This window comes from Tyto alba, unplaced genomic scaffold, assembly GCF_018691265.1.
Source record: "Tyto alba isolate M040663 unplaced genomic scaffold, T.alba_DEE_v4.0 Super-Scaffold_5, whole genome shotgun sequence".
Taxonomy (NCBI): domain Eukaryota; kingdom Metazoa; phylum Chordata; class Aves; order Strigiformes; family Tytonidae; genus Tyto; species Tyto alba.
In genome coordinates this window covers 16178915-16198375 of record NW_024881326.1, presented here as the reverse complement: position 1 = coordinate 16198375, position 19461 = coordinate 16178915, and the positions used below count along the sequence as shown (strand labels likewise).

The 19461-nt window shown below is 37.3% G+C and overlaps 1 protein-coding gene across 7 annotated transcripts in view; it reads right to left on the bottom strand.

The window, feature by feature from the left end:
- The window catches only part of DACH2 (dachshund family transcription factor 2), a 311886-nt gene that overhangs the window by 119305 nt on the left and 173120 nt on the right, over window positions 1-19461 (bottom strand). For 5 of the 7 annotated variants that reach the window (XM_042807358.1, XM_042807360.1, XM_042807363.1 and 2 more), the window contains exon 3: window positions 15113-15184. The exons of the other annotated variants lie outside the window; for them this stretch is intronic. In XM_042807358.1, coding sequence (XP_042663292.1) covers window positions 15113-15184 — 72 coding nt within the window. The remainder of the gene's footprint in view (window positions 1-15112; window positions 15185-19461) is intronic. 7 annotated transcript variants of the gene reach the window in all.

Here is a 19461-nt window from a genome sequence, read left to right as displayed (position 1 = left end):
GCTCCTAACTTGGAAAAAACTTGCCCTGAATAATTTTAACAATGGGTAAAGAGACATATTCCTATGTACATACTAGTAAAACTAGATTTTGTTCCATCTGTGACATTTGTGATAGGTATCCAGGTTTACTGAAGCTAGCATTACTCTGATTCCATCCAGAAGATCAAGTATTTTTGTTCTTGAGAAAAAATATTTAGTCTCTAAGTTTGAAGTTCAGAAAACAAACTCTCTCCAGGAAATGAAGGTTTTTTCCCTTCCCGGAAGAGCTTGCAGTATGATGATCATAACGTCACCAATAATGGTACAAAATGGTATTGCAAACCACTGTAAAATTAATGAATCTCTTAATGAATAACTCCTACTAGAAGTCTTGGAAACTTTACAACCTATGGTCTGTTCTTATTTTATTTAATCAAAACAGAAAAGTGAGAGGAAGATCTGTATGACTGGATTTCAACTGGCTTTACACACAACTTCCAGTTGCATTCACTCACAGATGACTAATTGTTGTCTTCCGTGCTTGTCTCTCCTGTTTGGCCAAACTGAACAGAAGGCAAAGATATCTCTTGTCCCCTGACACATTAGTTTTCATTATGGTGAAAAGTAAATGAGAACTATTTCATCTTCAGAGCGCTATCCTAAGACATTAACATCTAATAACAATATTAAAGTCACATTACAAGTCTTTAATCTGTGGCAGTAATAACACTGTCTAGTTTAATAAAAATACACATTAAAATAAATATTTTGGCTATCCACTTTTAGGAGTTTGCAAACAATATTACTACCAAGTTGAAGTGACTTCAGGATAGTTAGAACTAAATTTAGAGAGCAACACTGTTCCTCTTCCTTGCTTCCCCATACTCCCCTAGACAGAAATGAAAGCTATTTTACTGGGGCTTCTCACATTAATACTCTTTAAACAGAAAGATACAAACACACAACAAAAGTTGTCATGCATCTTGAAATCAGTAACCAAGTAAATAATCATAACAAGCCAGAGCTCAGGAATTCTGCGCATCTGCAAATGTTATCTGCAGCACAGCCAGTAGATTGCTCATTCCTGAGATACTTCTTACCAAATTTTTATTGGAATTCTACCAGAGGGACCAACTCTAAGAGCGAACTCTTCATGCAATTCAGCAAATTGTGATATGATAATTGTTGTTTAACCAGGAAAGTAGTGTTTGAAGCAGGAGTCTTTCATAACGAAGATTTCTGGCCAAAACAGACTGGCACTGACTATTTGTTACCAAATTATCTTGCATGACTAGAGGTATTCTAGATACATTGACATGTTTCATGATACAATTCACTGGTAAGTATATTTAAAACTTAGTAAATAATGTTTATGCCTGTAAGAGCTGCCCTTGCAATTTGCTAAGTAGTTTGAAAATGTATCATACTAAGTTCTTGCTGCTTTACATTTATAAAATTCAGTGTCAGCTTCAAAGTTTTGGGAGCTCTACCAGTCAAACTTGAACACATTCATTTCCAATGATGCAGACACAGTATTAGCCAATGAGATATTAATTGATTAAGCTGTTTACCAAAAGTAAGAAATAAAATAACCATGTTTTTGCTGTTGGCTTCACAGAAAATGCAATCAGCATTTTCAGATTGCAAGTTAGTCTCTCTTTGTTTTTGGCTGACTGATGACATTCCCTCTCCAATAATGTGTTACTGCTTGCTCATTTTTTTCAGAAATTGCTAGATTGAAATAATTGAAAGGCTTCTAAATAATACCCCAGTACATGAAACACTTGGGAAATGGAATTCCCCTAATTTTATTTTATTAACTCTATGGCTCCTATTTACCCCTTCTTCCCCAGCTGCTCTCATAGTAGGCAGTGCTTAGATACAGTGGCAGACAACAAGCTAGATAGTATCAATTACAAGCCATGGCAGATGAGGTGAGCTGGTACAAAGAACAATGTCTTTCATTTGAAATTTCTGCTTTTTATCTTTCTTGGAGAGATCATTCCTGTTGGCCTGGACTTGTGCATTTGATGAATGGGTCAGCAGCTAGAATCTGTATGAGCAAATGAATAAGATGCACATCTCATCCCTCAAACCATAATGAAAATCTTTACGAGATTGGATTCATGCATTGAGATGACCTAAGAATATGTTCGTGGTTTTTTACATATTACAATTTAGTTATCAAGTGACAGCATGAAGACAGACTTGCACCAACTGTTCCTGAATGCTGGGAAAGTAACTCATACACGGGTGGTGCTATAACAAGCAGATATTTAATATTAAATTAATAAAAAAATACATAAAACACCAGTAAGACAAGCTTTCTCATCATGTTTGTTCCAATTATCTTTTTGAGGAAACACAACTGCTGACAAAAATGCTAAAAATTAAGTTTCATGGGCAGAAAAACTAACTAGCTAAATTTTCTAAGTCCTATCTTTTTTTTTTTCCTAGTTACCACTTAATAAGACCACAGAACTAATGTACAACGAATATCTGCATACTCCTGAGAGTAAAAGACAAAATTACTTACGCTTAATTACCTGCACACACACCCAGACCTCTGTGTTGTCAGAACTGAGCATACTTATAATAGGTAGGATCTTATTTCTCTAAACTTCACTCCTGAAAACTTACTATTAATTATAAATTGTAGTTACAGTCACTAGTACCCTCTTTACATTGAGAAAAACAAAAACAACAACAAAAAAAAAAAAACAAAAAAAAAAACAAAACCACACAACAACTACAAAGCCACACAAAATTACAGCAAAACCTATTTGAAAGCCTTTGTATGAAGAAGCATTCAATTGAAAAACAGATTTTTGTCAGAGGCAAAAAACCCCTGGGCAACAAGCAAGGCTGGCCAAGATGGAGTGAGCACACCCCTATGACAGCCGCCTCTGCACATACACAAAGGACCTCAAAATCTGGGCAGCAGTGCAACACTGGGCTACACCATCATCTCCCACCCCTCTCCTGTTAGAGCTGTCCTTGGAGTAACTAGTTAAATACCCTCTGGGTCAGGAGAGACTGACTTCCCATGGATGTTATTCTTCTCTTCGTGCAAACCTGTCCCAGTGGAAAAGCAGAGGCATGAAGCCAGACCTTGCACACCCTGGTCTGCACACTCAAATTCTAGTTAGCCTGAAGTTATCCTGAAGGATGCAGAGCTCCCCTTCACACCTTGGGAAAAGGACCAAGGTGGGTCTTAAGAATGTCTCTTGTTAAAACTGTCACATAAATTTCCCCCCAAAAAAGTTTCTGTTTTCACAAAAAAGTATTTCAGAAATTCTTGGTCAGTTTTTCATAGAAGTTTACTACCTCCAGAAGCTGCTAGCTGATGATTTAGTGACATGAACTAAAAATTATTCAGGAAAACCATTCACTTCCTTTGCTCAACCCATGTTGAGTTTGCTCAAGCTTGTGTTTCCTCAGCAATGATATTAACTGATATAAATGATATTTAGCAGGTAGAGATTCATTCCTTCATTCTCTCTCTTTCATGATGGAAAAAGATTGAATTTTCTTTCAATTATTAAAAGCCAAGAAAAATGATACCCTGAAGAAGGTGAAAAAGTACAACAAAAATATATATCAACTGTTACAGTCTGGACAATGAAATACAAAAATATGATGAAGAATATCCACAATCAGCACATAATTTATTGATTGCCCTTTCTCAAATGAAGGGCCATCAGCTAGTTTAAAAGTAAAATTACATACTAAAATAACAGCAGAGAGAGATAAAAATTATGAGGGTCATGCAAGGGGAAAAAGATGTATTTTCAGCAAAGATTTTTAAATGAGATGGAGAGTCAATGAGGCAGAGAAATACAGGAAAGCCCTTCCATGCCAGAAAGAATTGCAGAAAAGCAGGTTCTTTTAGCATTAGCTGTGTAATGTTGAGTGGCATCATGAGAAAAAAACCCTAAAAACGCAAAGTAGACACTCCTGAAATAAACTGTCGTAATCCTGCTTTTTAGAATGTATATTAATTACATTAGCATAATGGCAGTTGTCTGAAAGGCCAGACAAACGGGGTTGAAGAAAATAAATGACTTGCTAAAAATGTGCTAACAAGTTATATGACTGTAAACATGAATTTAAATTGTATATAAATCATTAATTGTATCACCTAGCTCTCTCCTGAACATACAGCTCTGAAATCCTCCTTTGCATGGCCAGTCCCAATCCCTGCCCCCACTGCTTGTAGCCATAGTCCACATCAAGTTTTGTTACCAACATTACTAATGTAATTTCTCTTTCTATGTCAGGGACTCGCACTTTCCCGGTCACTAGGTACATCTGCTACCAGCTCATTGAATTCAGGGTTGAGTGAGGGAAAGAGGCAACAAGTGAAAGCAAAATGGCAAGCACTTGACCACAGAGATAAAGTTCAATGAATCTGCAGCAATAGGCAGCAAGCTTAACATAAACTGGAAAAAGGGTCAACTTTTAGCAGCACAAATAAACAAACACTGGGACAATTTACCAGGGCATGGGATGAATTCTCCATCACTTGAATCTTTCAGCTAGGCCTGGATGTGTTTCTCAGTTACTGAATGAGTTTAGTTAGAAGTTGCAGACTTAACACAGGAATAGCTTGGTGAAATTTCATAGCCCAGACTACACAAGAGGCCCGTACAGATTATCAATATGATCCTCTAACACATTTCTGTGTACTCATGCATGAAATCCAGGTCCACAGGCTATCACTTGCACTGCAAATTTACCTTACTGAGTGTAAAATTTCTTGTGGAAGAGTCAGAATCTTTGCAAATGGTGAACTCCTTGGAATATGACATGACTTTGTTTTTATGTACAATGGATGTAAACAGACAGTTTGCACTCAATAATTATGTACACAAATAATTAGGTTTTTAAATATCTTGGTGAAATTTAAACTTTTTAAGAAAAATTATTCTAATGGTCTATTGGTTTTCATTGCATACGCACTCTTCAAATGCATCTATTCTTTAGAAATGTACTCTTATAACAGGCAAGAAGGGTTGCTTCAAACCCGTGTCCCTGATGGCTGGGGTTTTTCCACATTTATCCATGACAATTAACAAGTTTAACCATGCCTCATATGGAAATCAAGGTGTGTCCTTAAGGTTATTTTAATGCACCTTGAGACTGACTATAATACCACTGGTGAACAACCAACTAAAGAGAGTTTATGTTTGTATCCTGTACACAGGCACATTCTTTGTCTCTGCTTCATGCTTTAGGTATCTCTGCAGAGGATATGACAAACAACACAAATCCCCACCATGGTGCTGAGCTGAGGTCTGCATTGCAGTGACAGGGGCCAGCAGGAGCTGCACCAGTGCCGAGGGTGTCTGCTTGTACAACCCAGTGGCGATTCTGGGAGAGTGTCCCGCTCATCCCCTCACCTGCCTGCAACAGCACCCAACCCTCTCCCTGCCCTGCCCTGCCCTGGCCTCGCAGCCCCAGATGTGTCAGTGAGCACCTCACCTGCTCCATGGCCGGCAGAAGCCACAGTTCCCTCTGACCCAGCAGTTGCTGCCGCTTGGTGCGCTGCCAAAGCATGTTAGGACGATGCAGAATGGAATTTCTGTTCTTAAAACACAGCATAATTATACTAACACTGTCACCTCACACGTACCAACGAGGACTCCCCCTTCCTGCACTGACTCACCTGACTCAGCAGTTACTGAAAAGGAGAGCTCCCATTACCAGAGGATTATCAACCCCAGAACCTCTTTTGGTGTCAGTTTATTTTAATCTATCAATCTGTAAATTACAGCATTTCTGAAGTGGACATATAACTCTCTTGGCCATCCCCACACAACAGACTGTACGCACAACTTGTGAGAAGCCTCCTCATTCAACTCTCCATCGTAAGACACACAAAGATGCAAAGCAATACCCTGCAAGTCTCAGTCCTTCGCAGTTATACCCTACACAGTCTAGTTGAAAAGCTAAATACTAAATAAGTATTAAAACTGTCAGAATACCATAACCTTGCAGAATACTGTATCAATTTATATATAACCTTTCATAACGATAACCTTGCAGATATATTTGAAGAATAGGCAACAAGGATATCAAATTTTCAAATATTTCTTGAATGTTTTTCCCTTGAGTTGTCAAATGCAATTAAACAAAAAAATACAAATTACTCAATTGTGAAATCATATTTAAATCAAGGACTTTATCTGGCTATTAGAACACTTCAGCCCAAGCTGCAATGCAGAGCAGCTCCTTAACCTGCGTAATTTAGGGCTGAGCTCAAGCTGCTGTGCTAGAACTGCTCTAAGTCTTCCCCAGCTCTGCTACAGCTCCAATAGCATGGACACAATGATTGCAATGGAAGCACTAAGGGCTGCATTAACAAGGATGAGCAGTTGATGAGGTGTGCTAATTCATTTCTAGGCCTATCTACTTTGAGCATCTACAATGATTGGGCTTCAATCCTTGACCTACACAATTTTAAGCATCACTTCACTCATACTAGAGATTTTGTATATATACAAATGCAGATTATGAATGACTTCTATGCCAGTAAGAAAGAAAATCCTTTGCAGTCAGGATTATTTATTTGACTGAAGATCTGTTGAACAACAAAAATTTTAAAAATCCTTTCAAACTCAGAACTGCAAATTAAGTTTAAACTTGATAGACCTGGTTGTTGCTAAGTACAGAAATAAATGAAGTGGGAGTGGGTAGCATAGTTTAAGTGTAGTTATAGTCAGACACTAATAGTTTCTCCTAAGAGTTCTTATTACTGCTATCAGAAATAAAAACCTAACATTTCATGTGTTCAGTCTACTCCTCTCTTCTATGCTTCTTTCAGTTAACAGCTCTTACCCTGTCTTATTTGATGGAAAAAGCCTGAGAGACCTTAAAACAATAAATTGACATTAGATTAAGGAGAAATTCCAGCACATTAAGAAATATCACAGAATGGCTGAGGTTGGAAAGGACCTCTGAAGATCATGAAAGTCCAATCCCTCCACATCAAAAAGGGTCACCTGAAGCAGCTTGCCCAGAACAGTGTCCAGATGGGTTCTGAGGATCTGCAAGGTTGGAGACTTCACTCCAGTGAGCACTCCAGAGTTCAACCATCCTCACAGTTTAAAGAGAAAAAAAAAAAAAAAAAAAAGCCTCTATGAAAGAGAGCAGGCTACTTGCCAAAAAAGAGTGTGTACAATACAGTGGTATTTCCCAGCTCTCCCTGGGAAAACATGCCTTGCCCAAGAGCTGATTACTCACTCAAACTAAAAATCAGTATTGAAAGTAGGGAAAACTTCCATCTGAAAAAAAAAATATTAGTATTTTAAATAAGGAAGAACTACATTTATGTAGAAAAAAACATGTATTGGCTTTGCAAACCAGGACTAGCAGAAAAATGACAGTACGCAGAGTATCCTACCAGACATTCAAAAAGCATTAATTTAGTTCTGAACATCTGTTTGTCTCTGCACTAACCCAAGAAAATTCAGATTTTTTGAAGAACATGTGGGAAAGAATACTGTATCTGTAACCAAACTATCACTGCAGCCACTGTCTTCATCTTTGTCACCAGCTCTGACAGCTTTATAACGACATGAGCACACAATCCTAGAAGCTGTACTTTGTATTTGTGAAGTTAGCCTTTCAAGTTAATTCTTTCTTTGTTTAGAATAATTTTAAAAAACCCACAATTATAACATCAAATGTATTTGTTAGCAATTGCTATCCAATGGAGCATGTCCCAGCAGGCATTTTATTTCTGAGAAATCCATCAAAGCCCCAGAAGGAAGTTACTCAAGTACATCGATATTGTAAACAAACGTTTTAGGTGACAGCAGAAAATCAAAACCACTCACCCCTTGTTAATAACCAATGAGTTAAAATAATGTCATACATTTTTTATTTCAAGTATCAGTATTTATATGATAAAATAGGTCATTTAATTTTGTGCACTTAAGTTAAATTGTGATTACAGTGTACTAAGTTATCCTTATCCTTACCATGACATCCCTAAATCAGTGACAATGGAAAAGTGCTAAGAACAAATCAGGGGAGCCAACCAGGGAGTCTACCTGATACTCAGAAACCAAACTAAAAGTTCAAGTTCCCTAGTAATAGACTGCCATGATTGCTCAAGAGCAAATAATTATCAGAAAATATTATACTGGGATCAAACAGTAAAATTTATAATAAAACATATTTCTCATACATTTGTATAGATTAATGTTTGTATATATGTTTTTATATATGCGTGTGTGTGTATATATACACACACAAACACACACACATATATATATATATATAAATGTATAAAATCTGATCCGTGGGTTTAACCTCATGAAAAGAGAAAAGAAAGGAACACAGACTTCAATATAGCTGAGGTCAAAAGAGCCACACCGAATTTCTAATCCCAGTATTGTATTTCAGGTCAAGACCTCCAAACTTCGTATTTCATTTGCATAACAGAGAAAATAATAAAGCATCCATACTGGCTTGCTCAGAAGTTGAAACAACAAGCAGACCTGTTTGCCACCTGTATCCTACAGCCTCCCCCATCCATTTATTACACAGATCTTACAGCAACAGAATAACCTGGGTTTATGAAAGACACACCTGGTTATCAGAACTAGGGACAGCAATTAGACATGCTCCTTTCTGTTGAAATTGTACCTCCAGTCTGTTTAGCAATATACCCGATTGTTGCAGTTTCAAGATTTCATGTTACATCTTTAATTGTGGGCATTTAGCAGACTGCCTCTTATTATTAAGATACTGCTGACTTTTATTGTCAGTGTGGCCACAGGACAAGGCTAATAATTACTAGCACCAGAAGCAGCTTGTGGTTTTATATTACATTGAGGTAAATTACACTGGAATTAGAGTGGATTACTTTTATCAAATGGGGAATAAGCTGTTAATTAACTCCCCGCTGTAGCAATCTTTTTCTGAGCTTGCAACTGTTATTAGCTCTAGATTAAACTGTTGAATTAATTTCCCACTTACTTACTATTTCAAGAGTTTTTAATTTACCTGGCAGCAGTTTTAATGGGAAATTGTATTAGTGAGCATAAATTGTTTTTGGGAAGGGTAAACAGTTTGTGATAATGTTTATTAAGTCGTTTTGTTTGAGCAAAAATATAATTGCGGTTTTAATTAGTGCACGGTTGTTGGAGTATTAGGTTTGAGATTACTTTATGGCAATCTGAGAAAACAATCGCCCAGGTAATCCCAGCATTTATAACTGACAGCAAATAGAAAAGCTATGTCAACACTGCTCTGCCGTGTGTGTGTGTGTGTGTACACGTGGGCACAGGCACACGTGGGCATGCTTGTATACCCACAGGCACAAGCATGGCTAGAGAAGAAATGGGAGTAATGCTTAGGAAGGGCAACATGTCATTTCCCTTTGCAGTTAGGCAAAGGCACATGAAGCACTGCAATACATGTGTGCAGGCATATGTGTATAGATATGGCAATGAACTAGCAGAATTTTGTGTACACTAAGTGGACATATCTCTGACTTTTCATATTTAAATTGTGAAACGTTCAGATCTTCACAGGGCAAAACTTGCTTTAAATACACTGTATTTTCTAGCCCTGCTACTGTTGTGTCAATGGCAAGCCTAAGAGATGGCACTAGCATCATTAGAAGAAAATTTTTAAAACTGTAACAAGAAGGCAAAACAATTAATCCACTATAATAAACCGCTATAGATCAGTTACTTTGTTACTTATTGGTTGAATATATACCAACTCATTTACTGTAATTTGCTGTTTTCTGATGTTTGCAAAATGCTGGATGAGCTTCTTTAAAGATAATTGTAATATGCTTTTGGGTAGCAATATATACAAACTATTTTCATTCTATAGCCTATTTGTTGACTAAGATGAAGAAAATTCTAGAAGCTTCATATGTCCTAATGCATCCTAATCAGCAATAGCTGCTACTCCAGAAGACAAGGTCTTGTGCCCTATCTTCTTGCCTCGTGCAATGTCTTGGACACCAAAAGGCTTCACGGGCAGGATTTGGGTACCCACCCTCAGGAAACACCCAACCTTGCAAATTCCCACAAGTGAAACAAGGACAACAGGACTGCATTCATTTACTCAAATGGGAGAGCAGAGACTGATTTTAAGAGCTTAACTCTACTTTATCCCTTCCCACTGCAGTGTTACTGACTGCAGAAGTTACCACTGGGATGCCCATCAGGCACACGTTACCAACTTGTGCATGACGTTGCTGTCAGATGTGTCAGCTGTGCTACTCCTCCAGTAGCTCTGTAACCCATTTCAAAAATATGTTAAATTGTTAAACTAACCTGACTGAAAAGGGTTAAGAAAGGGTGTCCTGAGCAGCCCTGACTGGAGTATGATGGGACAACTGCTCTCTGCAGGGGTGCACTAATGAGGACTCCATGAAGAGAGAGCTATTAACATCTAATGACCACACCTAGGAGACAGGCTGCAACCAAGCCCATGGGCTCCAAGTCTGTGAACCTCTCACCATCTTTCCCAGCATGTAATGGAAGCTGCTGTTGCTTCTTAAAAAGAAGAGCAGTGTGCAGGCAGTGGAATACAGACAGTCCCACCTCCAGCATATATTCCACAAGTTGACTTAGGTGCTCACCTTCTTTTTTAAACTCTTGTAAAACGCGTATGTTCTTAGAAAATTTAGAAAATATGTAAAGCAATACCAGAACCTCCCAGTTTAGGCAATATAGATTCAGATATTTAAATTCAGAAGGACATTCTTCAACTTAGCCTTAGGAGTGGGTCATCAAGACATGAGCCCACAAGATTCTTACCCTCAAAGTGGCACAAAGTCAAACGAGGTGGAAATGTGATAGTAACTAATAAAAAATAACATAATGTTTCATCATTTCCTGTAAACACAGGCCACTGCAGCAAAAATTACTTCATTTTGTGCCATGACCTCAATTGTTGCTGATCTTCAGGACCCTAGTGGAGGTGAATTGAAATGCCAAGACAACAGTTGCAAAAAAAGTTCCCTGCCCTCACAAGGACATCAAACTCAATGTTTCAGGGTTTGTATCTTTTTACCATGACAACAGATATGAACAGCATTCATAGATGTAAACATGGACTAAACTACTGAAACGGATTCAAAATGTGACTGCACACAAAAGCTGTTTAAAGCATCACAGTGTGATGTAAAAGGGAGTTCATCAACATCAATTATTTGGTATGTTTAAATATATATGTGTATTGATTTACAGAATACAATAATCATTAACAGGAAATAAAAAGTTTACATCATTCTAACTGCCATATAAAGTTTCTCAATTTGTATCTTGTAATTTGGTTTAATGTAAGATTTGCTAATGGAAACCTTTTACCTATGGATTCAGAAATCTTTTTAATGCTTTGACAAATTGGCATTAACGCACTTTATGCCTTGCTGAGACAAAGTCTTCAGATTCAAGAATGTCAGGAATCTATTTTTATGAGTTCTTACGTATTTTAATTCACCAACGATGATTATTATTACTGTTAATGTTATTACTAATAACAACACATTTTTTGCTATAAACAGTTGTTCTATTTATATTAATATACTCATATGAAGACACTTTGTTTATATATGAATATCCTAGATTTACTAAATGCTATATTCTACATCTGTTGCTACCGTTATTTATACTTCTAAAATTGTTGTTATAGTTCCTGAAAATCATAAAACCTTTTGAAGTTATAGGGTAACAGAACATGATCAATAATTTATCACATTTTTTAACCATTGGAAATAATGACTGAACGGTTATCTTCAATTTGTATGTCCTCTAATGTATTTGGGTTGTTTGGTGATTCTATTATACTAAATGGATTGTAGCCATTTTCAACTTTAGAAAAAAAGGAAGCATCTGTAAAGTTTACCACCCATTACCAATCAAAATACTTCAGGAAAAGCAAATAATATTTTAGCCACATTATTGGCTCAGAAATTGCAGGTAACATCACTTCCAGCTCAGGGACTGGGGGAAAAAAAAACAAACAGCAATCCTGCTGGTTCAAGAAGCATCTGGTACCTTTCAGAGATGCAGAAAAGTTGATCATATTCTGCATTCTGCCTTCCTTTGTGGTTTCCTGGGACTATTTGTCACAGCCCGGTTCCACCTCATCTCATGCTGTAAAGCCCACTGTGCACAGCAACAATTACTACACTGTAAGAGATGCCACAAAACCCTAACAACTGAGGAGAATCTACCTCTTTCTGCAAGTGGGATGCTCACCTCTCCCTACACCCAGTGTTACAGCACAAGCCTCCCCTGCAACACACACACCAGCATAGATGCACATTGCTAACAGATCCCAAAGCAAGAACTAGCTTTTTACAACACCACCACCACCACCACAATATCACCACCACCACCACAACCAAATCACGAGCAACCGATTCCATTCGTGATCCACTTTAACCTAGAGATTCCTTTCTCTCATCCAGTTTCCGGGCCAGATAGTTCACACCCCATAACTGTTTGCCTATAGCCAGGAGTACCAGCAGCCACAATGTATACAGCAGCAGCCCTCTGCTCTCCTGCTCCCGTCTTGCCACTGCTTTTCCTGGTTGCCAAATCCCCTGTATTATCAGTGTAACACAAAGTCCCTCCTTGTGAGGGGTTTGTAGGAACCAGACAGAGGAAGCAATTCAGTTTAACGATGACCTGGCAAAAAAAAAAAAAAGTTACCTGTGTCAAGCCTGTTGCCCATTTCTCCAGGTAGGCTGCTGTGCTGAACTGGTGCAACTCACTGGCTGTAAGGCTGAAAAAAGCAGTTGCTGATAACGGTTCTTTACTGGGTGGAGAACTATAATCTAGCAGTAGATACAGGTGTTAGCAACTATAGTACAGCAGTAAACACAGCTGTAAATCATATAACACTAATTAACATTTGTTCTTGGTTTTTGTTTCTCTCCCTCAGCACTTTTTTCCTGTGTTCGAGGTGTGGTCAATGTTAGAAACGATTAAATGTTCTTGAAAAAGTCTACAATATGCTTTTTTCTATTCAAACAAACATAAAAATCTTCAACCGAAGTTTATTCAATTAATTTTAGTTCTCAATTTATAAAGATTTTACTATACATGCAAAGGAAAATGAGAATTAAGATGCAATGTGCTGACATTCAGTGTAGTTTTACAGCTTTTTAATACAGAAGTAATTTTAAAAATAATAGGCTTAAAATAGTAAAAAACCAAAACCTAATAGTTTTGCTAAATTACCTTTTTATTACATGGTTTCAATTAGCACTTCCTCATCCTCCCACCCAACACACAGATTGTTCTCTCTTTTCTCTGAAAGAAATTATGAGATGATGGAAGTGTGGAAGATACTTCAACCAAATGTTGAAACCTCAATTGAAAACACAAGTATACAGCATTCCCAGAATGATTTGTTGCAGTAAATTCTATAAAAGTTAACAGTTTTTAAAGACGTATATAACTTATGAAGCATGTTTCTTGCATATGGTAATAGAGATTATTCTACTAAACTCATCAGTTATTACATTTAATATGCACTATGCTAAAAATTACAAACAATAAAATGCTTTCAACCTGAATGTGGTTTTTCATTTCTTTGAAGTCATTAGAAAGCTGCTGTGGTTTTAGTTAAGGTATTATTCTGTAGCATGAGGAAAATATTATACTACAGGTGCAGAGGAGATTTAATCCACATGTTGCAAGGTTACATATGGATATAAACAATGGACTATTCCTCAGTTCTCTTCAGTTTTGACTCTCATGGGTCAGAAGAAAAATGGCCTAATTCTGAAATTGTATGGTTCCCTGTATTGTCAACATCTTTTATTTCATCTATAGAAGGTTTTGTGAGACAGATCCTAACTGATTATAATTTCATCATCAATTATAAATCTAAAGATCACAAAATAGGCAGAAATATCCATACTGAGGGAAAGGAGGTCACTCCTGCAGATGTTATAGGCGAGCACAGTACCATGAAAACTACTTAGCCTTGACTATACTGCTGTAACAACAGTGAGTAGACCAACTGCAACCAGACTTAAGTTAGGCAGCCCAGGTATTCAAATACGTATGTAAACAGTATGACAGAGACGAGACTCAAACCCTGTTCAAGAATGCTGCAAACATCTGAAATAAAATTTCAGAATGTTCTAACATGACCAAATTTAGTATGTGCTTGGCTACAGAAAGCATTAATTCTCTTCCCTGATTTAATGAGCATAGATGTTAATGCTCAAAGTTCTGTAGTGAAAGTTCATCTTTGGAAACTCAAATGCCTTCTTGATATCTTTTTAAGTTATTCTCCTCCTAAGGCATAAGTATTTTACCCTAATAAAATCAGTCCTATTTCAAAAAATATTATAAGCATACTGGTACATAAAACTATAGACCTTAAGAATCCCACAAAAATTTCTGTTTGTCACTTCCTGTTCTATTTTCTCTCTTAAACAGAAAAGGACAGTTATGCTAAAGAATACTCAGATAAAGTTAGCCTGTGACCACAATATATGCAGAACTGAAAACCCATTTCCAAAAACAACTTACTAAGAGACTCAATCCACATAACTATTAAACATCTGTATTGTTCTATTTTTTAAGAAAAAAGGGCAGCTTAATGAGAGCAAATACCTTAAAGCTTTCTTTGAAGAATTTCATATTTATCTATCAACAATATGTATCATTTATACTATCTTCATATCTTATTCTCTATGATGCCATTCCTTAAAAAGGACATTTGTCAAACATAAACTGTCAGGCTACAGTAGATCTGTGTTAAGATTAGCCCTCTACTTGATACCAGATTCATCGACCTTAATCTGCTTGACAAACCCAATGCTGTTAGATGAAAAAGACTTTTTTTTTTTTTTTTTTTTTTTAAGGAACCGCATAGAATAGAAATATATTAAGAGATTTATGGAAAACTAGAGAGCTCAATTTGATATGATGCTATTTAGGTATGTACAAACACACATACAAATCAATGGAAATTAATGTATATATTCCTATTAAGTTAGCCATTTAGAGCTGTGATTTTTACATCTAAAAGCAGCAAATTTTAGACAGCTGTATGAAACAACAGGTAAACACAGTTTAGAACCAGAGTCAAATACAATCATTCATTCACGTGAGATAGAAATAGTAGTAAACACCTTGGATTTGAAGAGTCTTGAGCTTTGCAAACTTTATCTGGGTTTCATCAGGAAAAAACAAAGTTCTTAAATCTGGAAAAAAAGAACACTATTAAAAGCACATGTATGCTACTAAAACTGAATTTCATCCTTTAACAATGCAAACTTCTATTTATTGCTACACGGGGGAAAAGTGACCATCAGCAATATAACAATCTTAAAAGAGGTTAACATGCGACAAAGGTTCAAATGTTTTTCACTATGTTCATCCATGAATGTATATGAGGTACTGTGTGCGCACAACATGGTCTCCACGTGCATCCAACTGCTACCAAGTGAAAGTCTCAAGCACAGGAACATCACGCATAGAAAGGTGTGTTCTCCCAGGAGAGACCGCGAAGGTGCAGTGCCGCAAGTCTGAACGACAGCTGGGGATCGGTCTAACTAAGTAAGACTCCTCATGACAGGTAATCGCAACGTGGAGCCAATCCACTGCAAACTTAGCTCAGTACTAGCCCGGTTGTGTCTGAGTCAGGTACGCTGTAAAATTTCAATGATGCCTTTAAATTCTAATGGTTTCAAGCTGCTGTAAAGTTCTGCAGCCATCAAAAATAATCTGTCATGGGACTAAGGGGTATGAACATCATGTCATAGCCACTCTGCTGTTAGATTTATTGGAGGGTAAAGCATGTCATTTATGCATCAACTCACAGGAGAAAAAAGCAATCCCTATGAAGTTAATCTAATAATAGACTGGAAAGCAATGATTACTGTTTCATGTGCAGTAGCTATTTGTAGCAGTGGTTGGCCTAATTCAGCAGGCCTTGCCTGTCAGAGCTCTGGGATTAGCAAGTGTTTAGATGAAAATCTATCAGGAAACATCAAGAAATGGTTTAATGAGGAACAAAAGTCTTCATTGTTACGTTTAATATTTGCTGAAACTTTTCCATTTGCACCACCACATTTTTAAAAAGCTTACTAGAAGTGACATCCCAAATAGAATACAAATGTCGAGGGACTGTAACTTTAATTAATCTATGATGGTTCTCTACAATTTCACCATAGAAGTCTGCTCTCACTATTCTGATGCCGGCAGAATGCCCTGGAATTGAGTGCAAGATTTTTTAAAGACACGACTAATAATCATGGCCTCACTGTACTATACATATTTTCCACCAACTAAGTATTTAATATGTTGATTAATCAACCTCCTCCCTCCCTACACGGTATAATACAACTGTTGGCATCATTTCAGAGGAGGGCGTGCAAGAAGGCAGACATCTGATATTCAGAACCCAAACATACAGAAAATGGCACAATGGGGACTGGATGCCAGAAAATCCCGAGTCCCCAGACCATTCTTGTGCCAGAAGCCGTGCACCTCCCATTAGTATGTGCCTTAAAAATTTCTCAGTTTTTAAAACAATTTATACAAAACAGATCTCAAATCCTTTAACTAGGTTCAAGTTCTAAAGTTAACCCTGGGGAAGAGGTTGCCCTTCATCTTCCTTCAACCATTAAGCAAAATTAAAACTAACCTGGGGAAGATACTTCAGTTCCCTTTTGCTTATAGATAACATTCACCACAGATCTGAATGAATGTCTCAAATTGTGAAAACAAGGCACTTCTATCAAAAGGAAAAATCTGAAAATCTGATTAATACATACATTACATAACTAATTCTCTCCAATAAAATTCTCAGCAAAGAAACAGAAAACAAGATACTCAGTGTGTTTTCACATGAATGTAAGAGACACACAAGGGTACATTTAGCCACATGACAAGTTTTCGGTTTTATAGGCATACAGTCATTTCCACACTTTCTACCAGAAAATTACCTAACCAGTAGAACTCCCCTTCAGATAATTGTCAGCAGCTATGAAAGATCTAGATTAAAACTGCTACTACAGCCAAGTCATCCCCTTTTCACAGGATGTCATATAGAAGAGGAGACACCTGGGACCATGCATCAAGTCCCTGCTCCATCCACCACAGTCCACCTCCATGCTCTGTCCATGTCTAACCACCAGCAAATACCAACCTGTGCCTGAGACAGGGCAGCTTTTACTGAAAGCCTTCTAAAATGAAGATGTGAGCAGCTTCGTACTATCCTTAGTAACTACTGTCATCCAAAGTATTTTTCCTGCCAAAGTTGACACGAGTCCCTGAATTTCCCTTAATACAAATAATGCTGCAAAATGTTATGACTTTATGAACCGTTCTCAGCTAGTCTATTTAACTGCAAAGGTAACCAAACTTGAAATTTTTCCAAGCAAGTCAGAAAATAAAAGCATAATCACAAATATTTATGCTAAAACTCCAATTTTACTATGATTTAAAGTTATGCAGGTGAATGTAATCTAGGTGATGGAGAAAAAATTATCTAAGACAAGTTGGTATTTGTGAAAAATCACTTCACCACAATATTTAACTGTCCTTCCAATTGCAATTGAATGGCATCACACAACATCCATTGCAAAACTGCCATTTGTTACTTCACAGAAGATGTATAAAAACAGAATTTGATGATGCAGAAGATAGAGGTACTGGAGTTATGTTACTGACTGTCATCTAGCAAAAATACATGTGTGATGTGAGTGATAACATTATATGTCACAGTTCACCCATTCTTCTAAAGAGCAGTATGATCTACATAAGGTGGAAAACAGGAAAGCAAGAGAAAATCAGCTCACTACCAAGACCATCTAGTTCCTCGATTAACGTAGTGGCTAATCATCTTAGCCTTCAAAAATATTCATGTAGTAAATCCTAAAACTAAGCAATATTTTATTATCTAGTAAACTACTTCCATCTCATTGTTATTTTTACTGTATCTGCAGAGAAGTTCTAGAGAGATGTTACACAAACACATCTGGACATTGCTGCTCCACAGATCAGAATCTGAAAAACAGAAAAATACCTGATGAATGATAAGAGAAGGAGGTAAAAAAGAACAGAAAGTAACCAAGGAGATCAAAGGCCATCCTTTGATCATACCACATCTTTTATGATAACAACACAAACTATCCTCATCTCTGTCTACTCACAAGCCAAAACCACTCCCTATCTCACCAGCAGATAGCAAGGTTTGTTGTTGTCAGTACAGAACTTTGTCCAGAGAACAAATTCCAGTACAGAATGGGGACAGCCAAAGACTGGCCAACACCGGCTTTCCATACACAGGGCATGGCATGCAACCAAGCGTAGCCATAGGAGGAGATGTACAAAGCAGGGTCTTGCGGTTTCTGTCATCAATGGCAGAGGAAAGAACCCCAACCATAATGCAATCTAGCCACTCAAACACCTTCCTCCTATTTAGGGTCAAACATGAGGCCAGCCTAACCTGCTGTCTGACCATTATTCATCAAATTCCCAATCTTGATCCCTGGCAGCCACCCTTTGGATCCTGAGAGGTTTCTTGAACCTTCAGGGATAAGATTTATCTCTCCCATCCAAACCTTTCCTAATCCTCCTCCTTTTGCAGGTGACACAGACACTGCAGACTTGAGCACAGGAAACCTACGAGCAGCAATCCTATGATTTATTGCTTCTGATTTCTATCTCTTTTGTATCACTCCTCCTCTTTATTGCCTGGAAATAAACACTAACTTGAAAGGAAAAGAAAAATGGTCACAGACCAGTTTCTAGGATGGGTCTGCTTTTCAAATCAGAAGCACGTTGAAGAGGATTTTGGTGTGGGCCATGATACTGAAATGGCTCAGCTAATTGAGGGCAACCTCAAGGTCAACAAAAATTGTAGTGTAGACATAAAAGTCAAGGGCAAAAATATAAAGACAAAAGGCAGAGTAATATGATGCAATGAAAAATGGAGATCAAGAGAGACACATCAGAAAGGGAAGGACATGTCCGTATCAATGGGCAAAAACCCTTTTTTCACAATATTTTACTACACACAATCTACAGTGAAAACTTCCCATCAATGAACAAAATTTGTCAACAGGATTAGGACTCACACTTAACCAATAAGCTACTATGAAGTAAGAACCAATAAGACTGATAAGCTACTATGAAGAAATATCATCTATAATTAAAAATGTTAATGAAGCAGTTCCAAAACAGGAAGGACAAAACAATTTATGGTATATTTCCTTGATGTTTAATAGGTTTGAGAATCTGGTGACAAGTTTTCAGCAGTGTAATCCATCTGCAAACACAAATAGTCTTCTGAAGCCTTACACAGACTAATCTAACCCATTTCAGGAAAAAAAATTGAGATCAATATATCCATACGCCACACAAGACTAAACAGAACAATTTTGTACTGGGAAATACCAAATCCACTATTTAAATGGCAAAGCCCTCCGAATTGCCATTGAAAGATGGCAAGGCTTTCTGGGTCAGCTGAATT